General features: G+C 40.3%; 1 protein-coding gene and 1 long non-coding RNA gene across 4 annotated transcripts in view; one reads left to right on the top strand and one right to left on the bottom strand.

Annotated features, from left to right (window-relative positions):
* TRNT1 (tRNA nucleotidyl transferase 1) overlaps window positions 1-22,298 on the bottom strand; it is a 30,830-nt gene extending 8,532 nt beyond the window's left edge. For all 3 annotated transcript variants that reach the window (XR_013414566.1, XM_028844383.2, XM_001100764.5), the window contains exons 1-5: window positions 22,262-22,298; window positions 20,065-20,239; window positions 7,524-7,717; window positions 4,327-4,465; window positions 252-378 (exon numbers count right to left, since the gene is read on the bottom strand). Coding sequence is in view for 2 of the 3 variants with exons in the window: in XM_028844383.2 (XP_028700216.1) it covers window positions 252-378; window positions 4,327-4,465; window positions 7,524-7,717; window positions 20,065-20,212 (608 nt within the window). In the remaining variant the exon portion in view is untranslated. The remainder of the gene's footprint in view (window positions 1-251; window positions 379-4,326; window positions 4,466-7,523; window positions 7,718-20,064; window positions 20,240-22,261) is intronic.
* LOC106996851 (uncharacterized) lies at window positions 8,478-16,482 on the top strand. Its single transcript, XR_013414567.1, has 3 exons — window positions 8,478-8,617; window positions 15,549-15,586; window positions 16,361-16,482. It is a non-coding gene; the product is annotated as an uncharacterized LOC106996851 (long non-coding RNA).
* Window positions 22,299-23,298: the final 1,000 nt, after the last annotated feature.

Genomic DNA, 23,298 nt, shown 5'->3' with positions numbered 1-23,298 from the left:
TTAAAAAAATGACTTAAACCAGAATTACAGGAAAGATCACAAAAAGTATATGTGCATTCTGGGAATGAAAATACAATATGAAGTAGCTAAGTAATTTTCACTCATAAGGCATAGGATGCCAGGTCTCCACTGGAGACAGACATCTGGGATGTCACCATTTTGTACACTGACCTGCTGTAGGTTTCATTGACTAGTGTTACGCTCTAGTGATTATATTAAAACTATCACTTTTTATTTTTAAAAATTCTTACCTGAAGTATCTTAAAATTCTAAGATAATCTTCTTGTATTCTCTGTTTAGCATGTCCAACAAATCTAACTTTCTTATTTTTTAAATCTTCATAACCATTAAAGTAGTCAAATAAAGTGCCATCAAAACCTATTCGTTAGAAGAGAGAAAAATCACTGTTGGCAAATAAGAATTTGAAAACACAAGAAAATCAGCTAAGCACTATCACAAACAGTAAAAATTCAGCAGGATGAAGAGTTATTAAAACACAGGTATTCATATATATCAGCTATCAAATGGAAGACAATAAAAGACAGTCTTTTAGTCTGTTTAGTTGCATTTAGAATTGCAACTAAAAAGGTAATTCAAGAATAACCTAAACAAGAAATATGCAAAATTTGTATGAGGTGGAGTGGAGCCAACAAGACACCATACAAGCTAATTTTCACAATATGGGAAAATAAACAATAGCCAAAATAAAATGGGAAAAATACATAACAGGATTAACAGAAGAAACAAAAATATTTCATAATCTTGGAATGGGGAAGATCTTTTCAAACTCTACTTAGCAAGAAAACAAAACAAAACACAAAACAAAAGGATTTTCGAAGAAATAATTGAATGACATAAACAATCAAAAATGCCTGTATGGCAGAAACTACTGTCACACAGAAAGTCATAAGTGACATCTTTGGAAAAATACATGTAAGCCCATATTAAAAAACATGGCTAATTTCCGTAATATATAAAAATTATTCTAAATAAGGCCACATAAATAGAAAAATAGGCTACATATAAAGGAAATGTAGAAATCTCTTTAATAATGAAGATTTTCAACCTTAGTCATAAATCCATTTTTTGTTCTTTGAGGCAGATTCTCACTTTGTCACCCTGGCTGCAGTGCAGTTGGTGCAATCTCAGCTCACTGCAGCCTCCCAGGTTCAGGTGATTCTCCTGCTTCAGCCTCCCAAGTAGACCTGCCACTACGCACAGCTAATTTTTGTATTTTTAGTAGAGACAAGGTTTTGGCATATGGGCCAGGCTGGTCTCGAACTCCTGACATCAAGTGATCCGCCTGCCTCAGCCTCCCAAAGTGCTAGGGTTACAGGCATAAGCCACCATGCCCGGCCAGTAAACACACATTTTTGAGATAGCATTTTTCAGATCGGCAATGATGCAAACATTTGATAACAGTGTTGGCAAGGGTGTGGTAAACATGGGCAGTCCTGTTCGTTACAGATCAGGAGACTTCACTACAGAGCCTTTAAAACTTTGTGAATTTTGAACCATGTTAATCTATTAGCCATTCACAAAAATGGTAATAAACAAATTCATATGTCAAACCAAAAAAGAAAAAGCAACATAAAATAATTTTATATATATGTACATAAAACCTTAAGTATTAATTAGTAGAGTGACCACTTCATACTGGTTTGCCTGAGACTTTCCTAGTTTTACAGCTGAAAATCACACATCCAAGGAAATATTTCAAACTCAGACAAACTAAGACAGTTGGTTACCATGGAGACTTAAGAAAAAGAAAAAGGAATTGAGAGCCGAAACACAGACACCATTCAGCTAACCAAATGGGGAGGTCAGTGATCCTATGAGATACTTCACTCTGTAGCATTACAGAAAAGAGGCACTGACAACTACTTGTCAAAAATACCTCTTGGTTGTGTTTGAACTTGAATGCTCTTTGATTATCCCAAAAGCAACAGTATATTGGTAAGTTCACACTTAATGCTTAAGTCTTCCCAAGCTGTTAAAAGTTTTATATGCATATAGTAACTTTTAAAAGGGAACCATCTTGACGTATATGGCAAATTTCGAAGGCTCCAGATTCAAAAAGACATAAAAGAAAATGAAGATTAAAAAAAATACGTAAATAAACAGACAAAAATATGATAACAAAGTAGCAAATATGGTATATCCATCTCAGTGTTATTTCTCCTAATGAAGAGACTTGTAACTCTCCCTGGGGAACCTAAAGGTAAGATCAAAATTTGGAGGAAAAAAAATCACAGGAATATGATCAAAGCAAAAATAAGGGTTTGGAAAGCAAAATAACCAACCATAAATGCCAGAACTATGAATGCTTGATCCAATAAGGCTTGGAAAAAGCCAGGATAGAAAACTACACAAAGCTTAGTAAGCATCATATTGGTGTGTATTTTGTTTTGCTCTGAATATCATCCTTTTAAAATACAGTAAATAAAAATACGAAATACAGCTGAGTTGCAGGGAATAATGTAGTGGTTAAGAATGTGACCTCTGGAGTCAGGCTGCCTGAGTTGGAATTCCGATCCTACACTTTACAAGCTGTGCAACTTTGGGCAAGTTACCATCGGTTAAATAGCAGTATCTGCTTTGCAGGGTTGTCAGGAGATTGTATATAACGTGCTTAGAACAGTGCCTGGTACGTTATAAGGGTTCAGTAAATGTCAGAAAATGATAGTTCCAATAAGAACAGCTTTTATTTTATAAACTAGGACACTGAAAAAGAATGTTGGTTTCTCTCAGTATGCTTATGAGAAGTCAGTTAGACAAGACTCTCTATATTGCACTACTTGGAGCAGTTTCTTCTATGAGTAAATATGAGAATAAATAAATACCTGGAGCTCTGACTATATTAATTGAGAGAAAACGCACCAATTGGGCTCTCTATGGTCATATATTGCCTAGGCTTTGCAAACAAGCCAAAATAATGGTTCTCTATGACTTAAACTAAGTTACTTAGTATCTCTCAGTCTCAAGTTTCCTCTTCTATCAAGTGGGCTTAACATACTTTATGAAGTTTTTCTGCGAGTTTAATGAAATAAAGTATATCAGGTACCCAGTGTTGTACCTAGAACCCAGTAGGTACCCTAGAAATTGTATCTGCCATTACTGTAATCAGCAAGAGATCCCACCTTAGCTTATAAACTTCTTGCCCATCCATGCATGAAGCAAATCCTATTACTTCATCCTTTTACCACTATTGTTGCTACAAACTACGTTATGAATAGCAGATGTTTCATCCTTTTTTAATCCAAAATCTTAAACATAAAGGGCTTGTCTTAACTTTAAAGTACAACATATGATGCATCAGTAACGTAGCAAAACACTAACCTAATTCATATCTACCCCCTATATAATTCCCAGTGCTTTCATTAAACATAAAAGTTAAGCTGAAGTAAATAGGTTTCATCTTACATACTGACTCTGATTACTGATGACTGCTAGAAAACAATGCTAAAAAAGAATCTGAGGTTGTGTGTAGGCTCAGCAGTAAAAAAAGGTGCTGAAGTCATTCACCATTGTTTGCCAGGGAAGCAGAAGAAAGAGTGAATACACATGCATGAAAGGTAGTGCAAAGGAAAAAGAATGATCCTGGGTGTGTGTGTGGAGTGTGTACATATACCGTGTGTGCATTTTCCTTCCCTGAAATGTTAATGTTGTTCAGATGCAGTTAAGAAGTTAGCACTGACTGAATGTGTACATGTGTCAGGCACTGTTCTGAGCATTTATAATTATTAACTCTTAAACCTCACAACGGCTGTACAAAGGAAGCCAATATTAATGAACGTTTTTGTTTTGTGGCTAGTGAGTGATGGAGTCAGAATCTGACCCCAAGGATTTTGGCTCCAGAGTCTATTCTTTTTTTTTTTTTTTTTTTTTTTTTGAGACGGAGTCTCGCTCTATCACCCAGGCTGGAATGCAGTGGTGTGATCTCGGATCACTGCAAGCTCCACCTCCCGGGTTCACGCTATTCTCCTGCCTCAGCCTCCCGAGTAGCTGGCACTACAGGCTCCCGCCACCACGCCCGGCTAATTTTTTGTAGTTTTAGTAGAGACGGGGTTTCACCATGTTAACCAGGATGGTCTCAATCTCCTGACCTCATAATATGCCCGCCTCAGCCTCCCAAAGTGCTGGGATTACAGGCGTTGAGCCACCGCACCTGGCCCAGAGTCTATTCTTTTAAGCAATCTGCTAAACCATCTCTTAGAAGAAATTAACGCGAATTCTGAAGTTGAATAACGTTTCCAGAATGTAGGTTTTACTTGAAAAGAAGGCATTCTGATAGACTCAAAATATGGTTTTATCTGCAAGTATTACCTAAAAACATAGAATTTATAGTGAGATCTCTGCGTTCCGCATCTTTCTGCCAGTCAGTTGTAAATTCTACCTCAGCATGTCTTCCATCAGTGGTGACATCAATCCGTAGTGTAGTAATCTCAAAATTTTCTTCATGAAGCTGCAATTAAATACATGGGGTTTTTGTTGTCATTTAAATTCGGTTTCCATACTACTGAATTGAAAAAAAATAAGTTTTTGTCTTTATAAAGAGATGGTACTATAAGCCCTGACAGTTATAATCTTTTTAACATCAACTACCATATCTAAACATTGAAACAGAAAGATATCCACGTCATTTAAAAACAGATCCAAAGACTGATTTTTTTTTTAAATATCCATCATGATTAAAAAAGATGAGTTTAACTTACAAACATGTCACCTCTGCCAGGTGATGTGGAGAAACCCTCAAAAATGTTCTTCAATTTCAAATCAAGCTGTTATCTGAAATACTTTTAATAGCTCCTGTTTGCAAAGAGGTGAATGTCAATTTATGGAACATATGCCATTGAGCAAAAGACTGATAAACAGTAAGTACAGTTAACAGATCCTGTAACTCCCTTACTGATAATTCCCAGGGAAATTAAAATAAAGGCTGGGGTGGTGGCTCATGCCTGTAATCCCAGGATTTTGGAGGCCAAGGCAAGTGGATGACTTGAGCTCAGGAGTTCAAGACCAGCCTGGACAAGATGGTGAAACCCCGTCTCTACCAAACATACAAAGAAAAACAGCCAGGTGTGGTGGTGCATGCCTGTGGTCCTAGCTACCTGGGAGGCTAAGGTGGAAGGATCGCTAGAGCCCGGGAGGCAAAGGCTGCAGTGAGCCGAGATCACACTGTGCACTCCAGCCTGCACAACAGAGTGAGGCCCTGTCTCAAAAGAGAAAGAAATAAATTAAAATAAAGAGTTACCTCTATCATAGGAAGACAGACTACCTCCAGCTGGGGAAGCTGTGTAACTTCGTGATAGGGTGGCATCTGTGCCAAGCCTTGAAAAAGCAGCAGGGTTTGTACATGCAGGTGTGGCAGGAAAATTTCAAATGAAGAGAAAAGATGACCAAAGGCAAGGTGGAGAAAGAGGAATACATGTAAAAGAGAAAGTATATTTGACAGCATATTAGCATTTAGGAGTAGAGAATAAAGTGTTTTATGTGCCAAGAGTTAAGAATGTCTTCATTTAGGAAGTGAAAGCCATTCATGATCACCAGAAGTCTGTTGTAAGATTTCTCTCAATTTCATACATACTCTTCTCTAGATACAAGCTACATCTATCTCTCACTATAGAATTCCAGAACTCAAGAATTTGAGGCACACGTATCTCTGAAGGCAAAGAATACGGTAAGGTTTGAAATAGGAAAACTGTTTCAAACTCATTTTAAGAAATAATCAGACCCACCTAGAATGACTCCCTTAACGAGGCCGAAAACCAGGGATTGACCCTCTAGAAAGGTTGAACCAAAAATAATCAGAACTTGTTTCACCAGGCACAGATGCTCATAGGAATGAAGCATCATAATGAAAACAAAATTAAAGTGAAAATTAACATGACCCTCATCCCTTTCCCTACTTGGTTTCAAGATGCTAACAATCAGGCTCATTCCCTGGCATAATACTGGAGTATTCTTCTCTGATTTCTCCTAACGAAAACTCCTACTGAGACTTACACTGGGAGTCCCAACTGGCTGACACTTCCCATGCAAAACTACAATAAAGCCCTCAAGTATACAGCATCACCCAAATATAAAGGCAGAGCCAAAGAATACCCATATTTAAAGAAAGCCAACATGAAAGAAAAAACTCAGAAGAAACAAAGACATTGTCAAAATGACTATAGTAGATATCCTAAGAGAAATAAAAGATCTTGCATCTGAAACATGAACGGGAAGCTTTCCAAAGAAATATACTAAGACCGACCTCTTGAAATTCTACAAGACCACAGAACTTGCTAGTATTATACAATGACTGGGAGACGAAGTTAAGGCACTCTCATAGAAAGTAAAAGACAGGAGAATGTAAAATAAAGACAAAACATAAAACTAGAAGGTCAGTCCCAGCAATCCAGCATCCAAATAATAGGAGTTTCCAAAGGAAAAAACATTTAACAAAAGGGATGAAATTATGAAAGAAACATAAGAAGGCCCACTAAGTGGCATGCACAATAAGTGAAAATTATCCAAAACAAGTTATATCATCTTGAAATTAAAAACATTAGACATAAAAGATCAGAAAGACTTCCAAAAGGAAATAATGGCAGTCAGGTTTTTAAACAAAAGAGAAATCTAAATGGAACTAGACTTAGTGGCAGTACTGGAAGCTAGAAAACAATACCTTTAAATTTCCGAGTAAAAATTATTCCCAGTCTAGAATTCTATAACCATAACTATCAAACCAGTGTGGAGGTAAAATAAACACATTTTCAGACGTGTAAGGCTTCCTCAGGTATTGGATTATTAAAATGAGGGCTTAAGCCAAGAGAGAACAGCACATGGGACCCAGGAAACAGGAGATCTAACAAAATAGGCCAAGGAAATTCCTAAAAGTCCATATTGGAGCAGGAAGACAGCACCAGGTAAGATGTTTCTCAAAAACGCAACCGAAACTTGATGTAATGTGTTTAAATCTTTTGAGAGGAACTCTACAGTTCTGGCAGAGTGCAGGAATAAATTAGTGGTACATGGAAAGCTATGTAAAAGAAAAATGCTATTAACTGCAGGAAAATTAAAAACCATGCCAATAGAAGAAATGTAATCACAATACACTCCACAATCTGGCTGTAAACAATACAGAGTCGTAAACGTGAACCCTGAATATTGACTTAACCAAAAATTATGATATAAATATACTAGGAAGATAGAAGTAGGAGAATTACATGTGCTTGTTGTTGAGAAGGGTGTGGTAAGAAAGCTAAATCATCTTCCCTCATGGAAAGTCAATACATAACACATCTTAAAACTGCGATAGTAAAAACTAAAAAGTAAACACCATAGTATACAAAGGTCTTTTTAGAAATGGAGAAATAACATAAAACTTAAACATGACTGCAAGAACAGAGGACTGCAGGGTTTCAGACAGGGGTAGAAGAGACTGACTTTTCGTTATTTGCTCTTAACTAGAGAAAATTATTAAGTTTTTACAAATTACCAAAAAAGCAATGTAATTAACTGTCAAACTTTTGACTCACCCTGGCAGTAATTGTTCCGTGCTTTTCTCCTTTGTTGTTTATCATCCGAATCCCAGCCGACTGAAACATCTCCTTCATTTGAGTAGGGGTAGCAGTAGTGGCAAAATCTACATCCTGAGGCTTTACTCCATTTAACAAATCCCTCACTGCTCCTCCTGCTATTCTTAATTCGTGATTCTCTTTGACAAATAATTCTGAGATAAGAGAAAAAAAGATTTTTATTCCCAAGTTCTTTATTTCAATGTGTTTAACCACAAAGTACGAGGCTTTTCCATCTAGTTGGAACAGCAGAGATTCATTTAACTGAGGCTTTTCTTATGAAAAATGAGAACAAGGCCCAAAGAAGTAAAAAGACTTGTCTTCAGGAGAGTGCCTCTGAGGACCAACGGGAAACAGGGAACTTGCAGAATTTTCCTTTGCTTATTCAGAAGATAATTCAGAATTCCACAATGCCTCAAAGTGATCAATACAAATTTGAAGTATTACTAAAGACTAAAGCAGGTTAGGCGCAGTGGCTCACACCTGTAATCCTGATACTTTGGAAGGCTGAGGCGAAAAGATCACTTGAGCCCAGGAGTTCAAGATCAGCCTGGGCAAAAAGCAAAAACTCTAACTCTACAAAAAATAAAAATAGCCAGGTTCAATGGCGCACACCTGTAGTCCCAGCTACTTGGGAGGCTGAGGTGGGAGGATGGCTTGAGCCCTGGAGTTCAAGGCTGCGGTGAGCTATGATCGTGCTACTGCACTCCAGCCTGGGTGACACAGCAAGACCTTATCTCAAAAAAAAAAAAAAAAAAAAGTAAATCAAACAATTCTACTTTCTTTTCCCCATTTATGTGCATACTTTAGAAATGGTAACATGTTCTTTTATTTCTCTGTGTGTATAAATAGATGTTGAGGCAGGATGTTCATGCATCAAACTATCAGACAACATTAGTCTATACCACTTATGATAAATGTTTATAGCTAAAAGTCCTTCAAGAAATGATCTGTATATAATTCTAAAATCAACTCCTATCTGTGCTCTAGGTAGAACCGTTTGGACACTGAACAACTACAAGCAAGTATATAGCTGACTCCTCTATATGTACAGGGTAAGGCAAAATCCACTATAACTATATCCATATGCCCACATGGAACCTAGTGAGAATGGCATCCAGGAGCTGGCCTGTCACAATATTAGGTCCTGGGGTCCTGTGGAACAGAAACAATTTCACAAAACATCAATATCTACACAAGCCCATTCTGTGCCATGATGGATCGATCAAGACAACTCTGTAATCAGCTAAACATACACAAAACATGAACACTGTCCATGATACACCCTACAATAGTTGGTAACAGTGACTGTGCCTTACCAATTAGGTTTAGTCTCACAACTGTACTCAACTTCTAGGAAAGCATTATTAAGACACCCAATCAGAGAATTACTTCTGCTTCCTGAGAGCATCTAACCCACTGCAAAGCTCTACTACCTTAAATGCTCTCCAATATGACCCAATACAAGCCCAACTCCTATAAGAAGTCATTTCTAAAGCCCTCTTACTGAGCATACCTCTGGGTTCTCCAGGGTCAGCATGCTACTCCTCACTCAGCATGTTGCTCCTCACTGCCAGGAGTAACAACCCAACTTGTGTCCCTGTTGGTCTTTGGCTAGTGGGCAGTGACACGAGCATTCAAATAAACTCATCATACATCAAAGTTCCAGCACCTCTAATCACAACTCAGAACATAATCCTCCGTCCCTACCTCAACGTCTTCTGTTCTCTATCCTGCCCACACTCCTCTTCTACCTATTCTTCCCACATCTTTCAGCCCCATTCTCTGTAGACTCCTTAAAATGATTTGCTTAAAAATAACAAATGCGGGGGCGTGCCCAAGATGGCCGAATAGGAACAGCTCCAGACTCCAGCTCCCAGCGTGAGTGACACAGAAGACGGGTGATTTCTGCATTTTCAACTGAGGTGCAGACCGACATCTCACATCTCACACGGCAGTGTACACCCCTGAGATGAAGCTTCCAGAGCAAGAATCAGACAGCAACACTCGCTGTGCATGAATATTCTATCTTCTGCAGCCTCTGCTGCTGATACCCAGCAAACAGCATCTGGAGTAGACCTCAAGCAAACTCCAACAGACCTACAGCTGAGGGTCCTGACTGTTAGAAGGAAAACTAACAAACAGAAAGGACACCCACACCAAAACCCCATCAGTACGTCACCATCATCAAAGACCAAAGGCAGATAAAACCACAAAGATGGGGAAAAAGCAGTGCAGAAAAGCTGGATATTCAAAAAATCAGAGCGCATCTCCCCCTCCAAAGGAACACAGCACATCGCCAGCAGAGGAACAAAGCTGGACGGAGAATGACTTTGATGAGTTGAGAGAAGAAGGCTTCAGTCGATCAAACTTCTCAGAGCTAAAGGAGGAACTACGTAACCAGCGCAAAGAAACTAAAAACCTTGAAAAAAGAATGGATGAATGGATAACTAGAATAATCAATGCAGAGAAGACCTTAAAAGAACTGATAGAGATGAAAACCATAACACAAGAAATATGTGACAAATGCACAAGCTTCAGTAACCGACTCGATCAACTAGAAGAAATTGTATCAGCGATTGAAGATCAAATGAATGAAATGAAGCGAGAAGAGAAGTGTGGAGAAAAAAGCGTAAAAAGAAATGAACAAAGCCTCCAAGAAGTATGGGATTATGTGAAAAGACCAAATCTACATCTGATTGGTGTGCCTGAAAGTGACGGGGAAAATGGAATCAAGTTGGAAAACACTCTGCAGGATATCATCCAGGAGAACTTCCCCAACCTGGTAAGGCAGGCCAACATTCAAATTCAGGAAATACAGAGAATGCCACAAAGATACTCCTCGAGAAGAGCAGCTCCAAGACACATAATTGTCAGATTCACCAAAGTTGAAATGAAGGAAAAAATGTTAAGGGCAGCCAAAGAGAAGGGTCGGGTTACACACAAAGGGAAGCCCATCAGACTAACAGCAGATCTCTCCACAGAAACTCTCCAAGCCAGAAGAGAGTGGGGGCCAATATTCAACATTCTTAAAAGAATTTTCAACCCAGAATTTCATATCCAGCCAAATTAGGTTTCATAGGTGAAGGAGAAATAAAATCCTTTACAGATAAGCAAATGCTTAGAGATTTTGTCACCACCAGGCCTGCCCTACAAGAGATCCTGAAGGAAGCACTAAACATGGAAAGGAACAACAGGTACCAGCCATTGCAAAAACATGTCAAAATGTAAAGTCCAATGATGCTAGGAAGAAACTGCATCAACTAGCAAGCAAAACAACCAGCTAATATCATAATGACAGGATCAAGTTCACACATAACAATATTAACCTTAAATGTAAATGGACTAAATAGTCCAATTAAAAGACACAGACTGGCAAATTGGATAAAGAGTCAAGACCCACCAGTCTGCTGTATTCAGGAGACCCATCTCACATGCAGAGACACACAAAGGCTCAAAATAAAGGGATGGAAGAAGATCTACCAAGCAAATGGAGAACAAAAAAAAGCAGGGGTTGCAATCCTAGTCTCTGATAAAACAGACTTTAAACCATCAAAGATCAAAAGAGACAAAGAAGGCCATTACATAATGGTAAAGGGATCAATTCATCAGGAAGAGCTAATTATCCTAAATATATATGCAACCAATACAGGAGCACCCAGATTCATAAAGCAAGTCCTTAGAGACTTACAAAGAGAGACTCCCATACAATAATAATGGGAGACTTTAACACCCCACTGTCAACATTAGACAGATCAACGAGACAGAAAGTTAACAAGGATATCCAGGAATTGAACTCAACTCTGCACCAAGCGGACCTAATAGACATCTACAGAACTCTCCACCCCAAATCAACAGAATATGCATTCTTCTCAGCACCACATCACACTTATTCCAAAATAGACCACATAGTTGGAAGTAAAGCACTCCTCAGCAAATGTACAAGAACAGAAATTATAACAAACTCTCTCTCAGACCACAGTGCAATTAAACTAGAACTCAGGACTAAGAAACTCAATCAAAACCGCTGAACAACCTGCTCCTGAATGACGAACAACCTGCTCCTGAATGACTACTGGGTATAAAACGCAATGAAGGCAGAAATAAAGATGTTCTTTGAAACCAATGAGAACAAAGACACAACATACCAGAATCTCTGGGACACATTTAAAGCAGTGTGTAGAGGGAAATGTATAGCACTAAATGCCCACAAGAAAAAGCAGGAAAGATCTAAAATTGACACCCTAACATCACAATTAAAAGAACTGGAGAAGCAAGAGCAAACACATTCAAAAGCTAGCAGAAGGCAAGAAATAACTAAGATCAGAGCAGAGCTGAAGGAGATAGAGACACAAAAACCCTCCAAAAAAATCAACGAATCCAGGAGCTGGTTTTTTGAAAAGATCAACAAAATTGATAGACCACTAGCAAGACTAATAAAGAAGAAAAGAGAGAAGAATCAAATAGATGCAATAAAAAAATGATAAAGGGGATATCACCACCGACCCCACAGAAATACAAACTACCATCAGAGAATACTATAAACACCTGTACGCAAATAAACTAGAAAACCTAGAAGAGATGGATAATTTCCTGGACACTTACACTCTCCCAAGACTAAACCAGGAAGAAGTTGAATCCCTGAATAGACCAATAGCAGGCTCTGAAATTGAGGCAATAATTAATAGCCTACTGACCAAAAAAAGTCCAGGACCAGACGGATTCACAGCCGAATTCTACCGGAGGTACAAGGAGGAGTTGGTACCATTCCTTCTGAAACTATTCCAATCAAGAGAAAAAGAGGGAATCCTCCCTAACTCATTTTACGAGGCCAACATCATCATGATACCAAAGCCTGACAGAGATACAACAAAAACAGAGAATTTTAGACCAATATCCCTGATGAACATCAATGCAAAAATCCTCAATAAAATACTGGCAAACCGAATCCAGCAGCACATCAAAAAGCTTATCCACCATGATCAAGTGGGCTTCATCCCTGGGATGCAACACAACATATGCAAAGCAATAAACATAATCCAGCATATAAACAGTACCAAAGACAAAAACCACACGATTATCTCAATAGATGCAGAAAAGGCCTTTGACAAAATTCAACAGCCCTTCATGCTAAAAACTCTCAATAAATTCGGGATTGATGGAACGTATCTGAAAATAATAAGTGCTATTTATGACAAACCCACAGCCAATACCATACTGAATGGGCAAAAACTGGAAGCATTCCCTTTGGAAACTGGCACAAGACAGGGATGCCCTCTCTCACCACTCCTATTCAACATAGAGTTGGAAGTTCTGGCTAGGGCAATCAGGCAAGAGAAAGAAATAAACGGTATTCAGTTAGGAAAAGAAGTCAAATTGTCCCTGTTTGCAGATGACATGATTGTATATTTAGAAAACTCCATCATCTCAGCCCAAAATCTCCTTAAGCTGATAAGCAACTTCAGCAAAGTCTCAGGATACAAAATCAATGTGCAAAAATCACAAGCATTCTTATACACCAGTAACAGACAAACAGAGAGCCAAATCATGAATGAACTCCCATTCAAGATAGTTTCAAAGAGAATAAAATACCTAGGAATCCAACTTACAAGGGATATAAAGGACCTCTTCAAGGAGAACTACAAACCATTGCTCAGTGAAACAAAAGAGGACACAAACAGACGGAAGAACATACCATGCTCATGGATAGGAAGAATCAATATTGTGAAAATGGCCATACTGCCCAAGGTAATTTATAGATTCAATGCCATCCCCAGTAAGCTACCAATGACTTTCTTCACAGAATTGGAAAAAACTGCTTTAAAGTACATATGGAACCAAAAAAGACCCTGCATTGCCAAGACAATCCTAAGCCAAAAGAACAAATCTGGAGGCATCACGCTACCTGACTTCAAACTATACTACAAGGCTACAGTAACCAAAACAGCATGGTACTGGTACCAAAACAGAGATATGGACCAATGGAACAGAACTGAGTCCTCAGAAATAATACCACACATCTACAGCCATCTGATCTTTGACAAAGCTGACAAAAACAAGAAATGCGGAAAGGATTCCCTATTTAATAAATGGTGCTGGGAAAACTGGCTAGCCATAAGTAAAAAGCTGAAACTGGATCCTTTCCTTACTCCTTACACGAAAATTAATTCAAGATGGATTAGAGACTTAAATGTTAGACCTAAAACCATAAAAACCCTAGAAGAAAACCTAGGTAATACCATTCAGGACATAGGCATGGGCAAGGACTTCATGTCTAAAACACCAAAAGCAACGGCAACAAAAGCCAAAATTGACAAATGGGATCTCATTAAACTAAAGAGCTTCTGAACAGCAAAAGAAACTACCGTCAGAGTGAACAGGCAACCTAGAGAATGGGAGAAAATTTTTGCAATCTACTCATCTGATAAGGGCTAATATCCAGAACCTATAAAGAACTCAATCAAACTTATAAGAAAAAAACAAACAACCCCATCAAAAAGTGGGCAAAGGATATGAACAGACATTTCTCAAAAGAAGACATTCATACAGCCAACAGACACATGAAAAAAATGCTCATCATCACTCGCCATCAGAGAAATGCAAATCAAAACCACAATGAGATACCATCTTACACCAGTTAGAATGGCAATCATTAAAAAATCAGGAAATAACAGGTGCTGGAGACGATGTGGGGAAATAGGAACACTTTTACACTGTTGGTGGGACCGTAAACTAGTTCAACCATTGTGGAAAACAGTATGGCGATTCCTCAAGGATCTAGAACTAGAAATACCATTTGACCCAGCCATCCCATTACTGGGGATATACCCAAAGGATTATAAGTCATGCTGCTATAAAGACACATGCACACGTATGTTTATTGCAGCACTATTCAAAATAGCAAAGACTTGGAATCAACCCAAATGTCCATCAGTGGCAGACTGGATTAAGAAAATGTGGCACATATACACCATGGAATACTATGCAGCCATAAAAAAGGATGAATTCATGTCCTTTGTAGGGACATGGATGCAGCTGGAAACCATCATTCTCAGCAAACTACCGCAAGAACAGAAAACCAAACATCACATGTTCTCACTCATAGGTGGGAACTGAACAATGAGATCACTTGGACACAGGAAGGGGAACATCACACAACGGGGCCTATTGTGGGTAGAGGGGAGTGGGGAGGGATAGCATTAGGAAATATACCTAAGGTAAATGACAAGTTAATGGGTGCAGCACACCAACAAGGCATATGTATACATATGTAACAAACCTGCACGTTGTGCACATGTACCCTAGAACTTAAAGTATAATAATAAAAAAACAAAAAACAAAAAACAAATGCTCCCTCCCTCTACCCTCTTAACTTAATTAAGGATATCTTTTCCACAAGCTCTCCCCAAGAAGAAGTGCTCATATTCCCCTAATGCCACACTTCCCATCAAGGCCCACTTCCAGGACCACGTCGCGTCCCTTAAATCCAGCCTCCACCATCCAGACTTGGGGATCTAAAACACTAGGTTAATTATGCTATGCATTAACTGCTCGTCCTAACCATTCACAACACAGTACCCAAAACACCAGGTTAATTATGCTATGCATTAACTGCTCCTTCTAACTACCCACAACACAGTACCCAAATTCCTCAGTGCTATATCCAAAGGCTTCCATGACCTATTTGTCTCATCTCTTGTTAAACTTTGCATCACACTTTGCCTGCACCAGCTGTCTGCACCAAACTCTCCCCGTAGTTTTCCTCCATAATTTTGCTTGTGTGAGTCACTTCGCTGAAATACCTCCCCAATTTACGCTCGCTCAGTGGCTGGCTGTCACACTTCTTGGCCCATAACCCACGCTAAGACATTCACATAGCAGTCACTGAAATTTGTATGTCTACATGGCAAACAAAAGTATCATAAAAGAAAATCTGCCCTTCATATCATGCAATCTATTCTATTCTTTCTTTTTTTTTAAATACAGGTCATGACGACTAAATTGACTTCATGGCCCACTAAGAGGTAACTACCCAGTTGGAAAACATTGATCTAGCTCACTCTTACTTATCTGTTGTGATTCACTTTAGGAAGCCTCACCTGAAGGTGAGGTTAGGTGAATTTCTTCTAAGAGTCTAGTACAGCGTATCTTTATACATACCAATTATATTAAAATTACCTGTTTTATGTCTTTGTCTCCCCACTTCTCAGGGTAGAAAACCTATCTTATTCATCTTTATACCAATTTGGCTCATAATTAAACTGAATTAGGATATTCTAGCTATTAAAAAAAAGAATGACTTCACTGGAAAGTATTGGGATTTTTTAAGTTTTCTTAAAACAGTATCAGGTAGCTGTTCTGAAATTCAAGCAAATAAAGGGCAAGTTTTACGTTCATTTGAACCTACTATAAATAATGGAATGAAGAAGGTCAAGGCTTAATTTACATAGATAACTACTGATTTAAGATTCTCATGCTGGCTTTACTAAAATAAAACAATAAATTCAAAGTTAGTATGTTAACTGCATTACAAAGAGATCCAGAACTCAAAGTAATATATTCACCATTTTGATTAGCCCTATGTTATTAAACCACTCCAAAGAACTTGCCATTCAGGATTTTCAAAATAACATTTAAGACAATTGAGAAAGACATATCAAGGCATATTTATCTGTCTATATGAAAGAGCAGTCATAAAAATTATAAGAAAAGCATAATTTCACATTGGCCTAAAACAGCAGGGACTATCAACCTTAAAGATGTATTTATTCCTGTTACTGGTATCTTCAATCTTACAGAAACAGGGATGCAGTCAACATTTCAAAAGACTTTGCAAGCTACGTTCAATGAAATAATTCAGTGAAAACAACACCTAATGCAACCAAATTTAACTGCAAACTTAAGCTAAAAGTCAAGTCAAGAAATGCAGACTCTCATCATCCCCAAACTGTGTTTATTTGCTCCAAATGCCACATCTGATAGAAAGCAATTGTTAATCATTCTTATTAGCAATTCAAAAGACCATACATTAATGTCAGAAAACTTTTATAATTGTCACCTCTTTTTAATGTTAACTTTTAATTAAATTTTCATGAACTTCTTCCCTTTACAGCTTTGAATTTTGACAACTGGAGGCTGGGGTGGGGTAAGGGGCAGTGAGTGGGAGCTATGAGTGGGAAGACATGGTGTAAGCATTACTACAGGAAAACAGACCATCTGTTCTAAGAGTTCCGGACTTCAAGAGAGTGATCAGTTGTTCCTATTGTGCTAAATTTTAATATGATGGCCTTCTGACATCACATAACACTGAGCACTATCACCCCCTATAGACAACAGCCAACAGACCACAGAAGTCCTTGCTCGTCTATTAATGCTGTTAGCTCAGGCAAAAATCATCCGCATTGGGAACTTCAGCCTCATCTCTAGGACAGAAAAATAATCTTTTTTTTTTGAGAGAGGGTCTCACTGTCATCCAGGCTGGAGTGTAGTGGCACCATCACAGCTCACTGCAGAGCCCTGACTCCAAGTTTAAAGAACCCCCTGCCTCAGCCTACTGAGTAGCTGGGACTACAGGTGTGCATCACCATAACTGGCTAAATTTATTATTATTATTTTTGTACAGATGGGATTTCACTATGTTGCTCAGGCTGGTCTCTAACTCCTGGGCTCAAGCAATTCTCCCACCTCAGCCTCCCAAAGTGCTGGGATTACAGGCGTGAGCTACTGCAGCCAGCTGAGAAATAATCTTATATGCCACTAGCATGTGATTGTCCTGAAGCAAAAAGAAAGATACATAAAATAACCTGACAAATTATAAAACCCTTATGACATGACAATAATACACTATTCTAGTCTCTCATATTCTTACATACTAAAAACTAATTTTACACATGGCAAAGCAGCTATTAAGATTTGAAAATTGGTACAGGATTTAAACTCCAAGTATCACTATACAGCAGCCATCACAAAGGCTGTGTGTTTTTGTACATTTTGTTTTTATACAGAACATTACATTTTACCAGGGCACCCAAGTCTTTGACATTCTAACTTGTTAATCGTTGCACTAAAAGATTCCATTCTTGACACTTCTCCAGTAGCCTAGAAAAAGTCAACTTTAGAATATATCCATGTTCTCATTTGCTAGTCCTTCAAGGACAGGACTCTGAAAGCAACCACCACCTCTACCTTACCATACCATTTAGGCTCTAACTTCCTTAGGACCTTATTTCTCAGGGTGGAGAAAATCCAGTTCTCAATGTCAGGTTGAGAAAGTCAAACACACTTGTTAAAATGATGTTCAAGAAACTAGAGTAATCAGTATCTAGAACCTTATTTCCAAAAAATGCAGAATGACCTGAGTTAGGCCATCAAGAGTTAATTACTACTTCTTCTTCCAAGAGGCCTCTTGCAATTGAAGTTGAAAAATTGGGGGCTGTGAAGGGCATACACAGAAAGAAAAAAGCTTCAACTCAACCCAAAATCAGAGCTTCAAAATCTGCACTATTCAAACAGTAGCCACTTGTACTTACTGAGCACTTAAAATGTGGTGAGTCTGAATTCAGATGTGCTGTATTAAATGCATGCCAGATTTCAAAGACTTCCAAATAAGAATATGAAATATCTCATTAATAATTTTTTTTTTTTTTTTTTTGAGACATGGTCTGTGTCGCCCAGGCTGGAGTGGAGTGGCACAATCTCGGCTTACTGCAACCCCCACCTCCCAGGCTTCAGTGATCCTCCCACCTCAGCCTCCCAAGTAGCAGGGACTACAGACACATACCACTATGCTTGCCTATTTTTAGTAGAGATGGGGTTTCACTGTGTTGCCCAGGCCGGTCTCAAACTCCTGGGCTCAACTGATCCACCTGCCTCAGCCACTCAAAAGTGCTAGGATTACAGGTGGGAGCCACTGTGCCCGGTCTCATTAACAATTTTTATACAAAATTCATACTGATAGTATCTTATATATATTGGATTAAATTAGATGTACTAAAAATAATTATTAAAATTTATTTTACCATTCCTATCTTTTTAATGTGGTTAGTAGAAAAGTTTATATTACATATGGGCTTATAAATTTCTATTGGACAGTGAATTTTTAGCAATTTTCACTCTCTCCAATTAAAAAAGATAGTGAAGCATCGGTATAACCAAACCTGCATTTAAGCCCTCTACTTAAAAGTCTGCCTAAAAGAACCTAAAAGAATCAACATATTCTGGGCCATTTATCTCTGGCACATACCTAAAAAGCCATCGTCTAATTTCAAGAACAGGAAAGTAGCTTTGAGAATAAGCTAATACAAGGTGAGTCATGTTAAAGTAATGGTTCGTCTATCTTCTTGCATCAGAATTAACTTGTGGAGCTTTTACTAAAAACATAGATGCTCATCCCACCCAGAGATTCTAATTCAGTAGGCTGCAGGTAGAACCCCAGCATGTGTTTTAAAGCTCCCCAGGTGAATCTAATAGATAGCCAGTGCTGTTTAGGTCATATTTCTACATATACTACTAAATATATTTATGAAGGTGCTACTAAAATTCCCACAGGCTTTGCAATGCTACTGTGTGGCTGCTTTATAGCAACATCAGTAGATGACATTAAGAACCAATACTAATAAAACTGTGGCAACAGCAAGAAACTACTGGAGTCAGGCGCTTAGCTAAAGCCATTTCCTATGCTCCTTCCAGACAGGTTTTGCAACATGCACAATGGAGGTAACTCCTATTTCCTTCTTCCTTCAGTTCTCATGAAAGCACTTATACCTAGGAAGGAAACAGATCTTGGTGGTTACAAGCTGGGCTCTGAAATCAGACTGCATAAGTTTGAAACCCAGCTCTCTAGTTAGCAGTTACAGAAACACAGGCAAAGCACTTCACATGCCTAAGAATCTGTTTTCCACATAACAAGTCAAAATGTACGTACTCATTAAGTCAGTAGGACCAGTCCTGTAATGTATGGAAAGTACTTAGCACAGCATACAGAAAAGCCATGCTTTTTACTGCAGTCAACTTCTTGCCTTTTCCAGTGATTTAGCTATATTTTTGGATCACCCATATGTAAGCTTTTTTTTTTCTTTTAATTTTTTTTTTTTTTTTTTTTTTTTTGAGATAGGGTCTCACTCTGTTGCCCAAGCTAGAGTGGCATGATCATAGCTCACTGCAGCCTCAAACTCCTGGGCTCAAACAATCCTCCTACCTTGGCCTCCCCAAGAGATTACAGGCTGGGTACACCCAGCCAAGCCTTTCTTCCAACAATGAAAACATACAGACTGGGCACCGTGGCTCACACCTATAATCCTAGCATTTTGGGAAGCCAAGGATTGAGCCCAGGAGTTTGAGACCAGCCTGGGCAACACACAGAGACCCTCTACTTATTTTTTTTTTTCTTAAAAAATAATTAAAACAACAAAGAAAATATCCAAATGTAGGCTTAAAAAGTTAACCCTCTACTTCTCCATTTATACAGGTTTCCAGATCAAGAAAAGGTATCCTAATCTCTCACCTGTCAGATTCTTCAATCCTTCTGTGAAAAGTGACTGGAATTCGGGAGACTGCAACTTCATTGTAAATAGATACTGCTTCAGAAGGCACAGCCTATTCCACCTACAGCTCAGTACTGGCCTGTGCCAATGATACAGGCACCTCAGCATCTGGAGAGGTGGTCACCAACTACACGTCTACAAGGCAAACACACAGGCATACCAATGAAATTAAAAGTGAAGGAAAGTGAAGGAAAATAAAGGGACACATTGCAAGTTTATCAACTTCAGAAATTCATCTCTTGTTCAGATGAAAAAACTGAAAAAGGTGTCAATTTGAGGGATTAAGACTAGATCTATGTATCTACCTGGTTTTGTTCTCCAGAAGCACTTACTGTGGCAGGCGGGGTCTAACTAACGCAGGCCTCCGTAATAACTGTTTCAGTACTGAGTGGTTGAAAAAGCTAGCCAGTGCCCTTAAACAAGGGTGGAAGGTAACAAAGCAAGAGTTTTGCCTAAGACTTTCCCGGACCTTGAAGCATGATAAAATAACAAAGGAATTCTTTTTTTTTTTTTTTTTTTGAGATGGAGTCTCCTCTGCCGCCCAGCCTGGAGTGCAATGGCACGATCTCTGCTCACTGCAACCTCCGCCTCCTGGGTTCAAGCCATTCTCCTGCCTCAGCCTCACGAGTAGCCAGGATTACAGGCGCACGCCACCACATCCGGCTAATTTTTTACACTTCCGGGTACAGACAGGGTTTCACCATGTTGGCCAGACTGCCCTCGAACTCCTGACCTCAAGTGATGTGCCCGCCTGGGCCTTCCAAAGTGCTGGGATTACAGGCGGGAGCCATCGCGCCCAGCCACAAAGGAATTCTTAACAAGACCCGTTTAGAATTAAACAAGTTTTACTGGGGATCCGAGGAAACTCCCCAGGCCTCCACAAACAAGTTTACTAGCGGTCTGAGGGAACTCCCCAAACCTCCATGATTTAGCAGTAGAGAATATAAGGGTAATCACCCCAGCACCTGGACCCATTTAGATTAAGTAAATTTACTAAGGCTCTCGAGGAAGGTCTTCAGGATGCAGATCTTATAGATAATTCGTTAATCACTTATGTCTTTAGATGAATGCAACACTTACACATACACATATAGCTTAGAAGGTATATAAGCTCTGGAAAACTTCGTTATTCTGAGTTGGTCTGGGATATTTTCCAGGCCTTCTCCCTGTACCCGGTTACATAAATAAACTCCCTTCTTTCCTAGTTTATCTGCATCTGGTTATTGGGAGGCGAGAATAAGCAGCCTAACCCTCGGTTTGGCGGTTTGGTCGGGGAGTATTACCGCTACACTCGCATGCCACATGGTACTGTGATGGCACTCTCCCCAGAGCAGGGCTTCAGTCAGTATGTGAAGGGTGCGGGATTCTAGAAACGCTATCCGAGTTTCTGGACTCCAGAACTTGTCATGGTCACAGGTGTCACATAAGCCCTCCGGTCCTATGAAATTACTCGGCACAAATATCACCCTACTTCCCCACCTGCACTCGAGAATTCATTACCCTGGGATAGCGCCTAGGAATTGTATTTTCCCATGAATTAATTAGTTTTGCTGCCATTTTCCTCATTATTTTCCTGTCATCTTGCAATCTCCTCTGATTTCCAGCACACCCTGCCTTCCCTTCTACATATCACATCCTCGTTCCCCCCATACAGGGGTTCTGCCCATAAGGAGGCAGCAGCAGCTCTTCAGTGGCCCCGGTGTAAACCTGCAGAGAAAAACCATTCCATTCCACGGAAGCGGGCTGGAGGAGCTGCGCTTCCCAGCAGGCCACGTGGGACCCACTTAGTTTCCGTGCACCTCCGCCTCAACTCAGGAAAACGCTCTGGGGACCCCCGCCCTGAAAAGGCGCGTCCCGCCCCCCAGGCCGGGTGCTGGCGACAAGGCCCAGTGAAAAAGCGTCTCGGGGCAGTCCGCGCGGAGGGGAAAGTGCTGAGGGAAGCCAAGGAATCCGCGCCTGCGGTCGCCAGAAACGTGGCGGGGACACGACCTCCTCGTCGGAGCTCTTATGCCCAGTGCTGAGGAGGCCTCTGGCCACTTCCCACTCCCGCCTTCCTCGAGGACTCAGGGCGGCGGCTCCCCTGGCCCACAGCAGGAAGGAAGGGGCGGCAACCCACGCCACCAACTCTGCCCCTCTGAGCGGCGCGAGCCCGCTTACCGGCCCCGCTGCCGCCGTCGCCGTCGCCGCCACGCGCACTTCCGGGACGGTGAACGCGATGACGTCGCCAACGCACATCGGCTGGCGGTAAATGGGAAGTCGCGGCAGGGCGAGGGCGGAGGCGGGGCCCGGACCGAAGGGCTTACGGCTTCCCTCGCCCCTCCCCACGGTGAGGCTAAACTCTGAGCCGGTTTCCCCGCCCCGCCGAGGCCCATCTGGGTGAAGCGGAGCCTCGGGGGACCCTGAGGAAACCGAAGCGCGTACGCTTAATTGCGCGCCTCTTACTGCACCTCTGGCTGGCCCTGAGCTGCTCAGAGGCCCATCTGCGCGGTATGCCTGTGCGATCGGGGACAACTGGCAGCTGTCTTCCTTTTCAAAATGAGACTGTTAATAAAACCTACCCCAGGGTAGGACGGATTGTTCGGTAAATGTTATTTTATTCTTGTTTAACTATTCTGTACTCTAATCTCTGCATAGGGTTAAGTCCACAGTTGACAGAGTCACACGCATTCGAAATCTAAGCCCTCCGGTCCTATGAAATTACTCGGCATATTTTATTTTCTTACCTGGTTTGTGTAACCACTGGCCGCCTTGGCCTGGAGGCTTCCCAGCTGTAAAGTGGAGAACTTAGATTTGAGTCAGTTCATTAATTTTTTCTAGAGCGGAGAAGAGCAAAGAGAGTGGCAAAGGAGTAGTACAGCCCTTGAGCCCTTAAAGTGCGAAAATGTGTAGTTTTTGTTTGTTTGTTTATGAGACGGAGTTTCGCTCTTATTGCCCAGGGTGGAGTGCAGTGGCATGATCTGGGCTCACTGCAACCTCTGGCTTCCAGTTTCAAGCTATTCTCCTGCCTCAGCCTCCCGAGTAGCTGGAATTACAGGTGTCTGTCACCACACCCAGCTAATTTTTAGTAGAGACGGGGTTTCACCATGTTGGCCAAGCTGGTCCCGAACTCCTGACCTCGTGTTCCACAGGCCTTGGCCTCCCAAAGTGCTGAGATTACAGGTGTGAGCCACTGTGCCCGGCTGAAAATGTGTAGT

The sequence above is a fragment of the Macaca mulatta genome, chromosome 2, assembly GCF_049350105.2.
Source record: "Macaca mulatta isolate MMU2019108-1 chromosome 2, T2T-MMU8v2.0, whole genome shotgun sequence".
In the NCBI taxonomy this organism is placed as follows: Eukaryota; Metazoa; Chordata; class Mammalia; order Primates; family Cercopithecidae; genus Macaca; species Macaca mulatta.
This window is presented reverse-complemented; position numbering and strand designations above follow the sequence as displayed.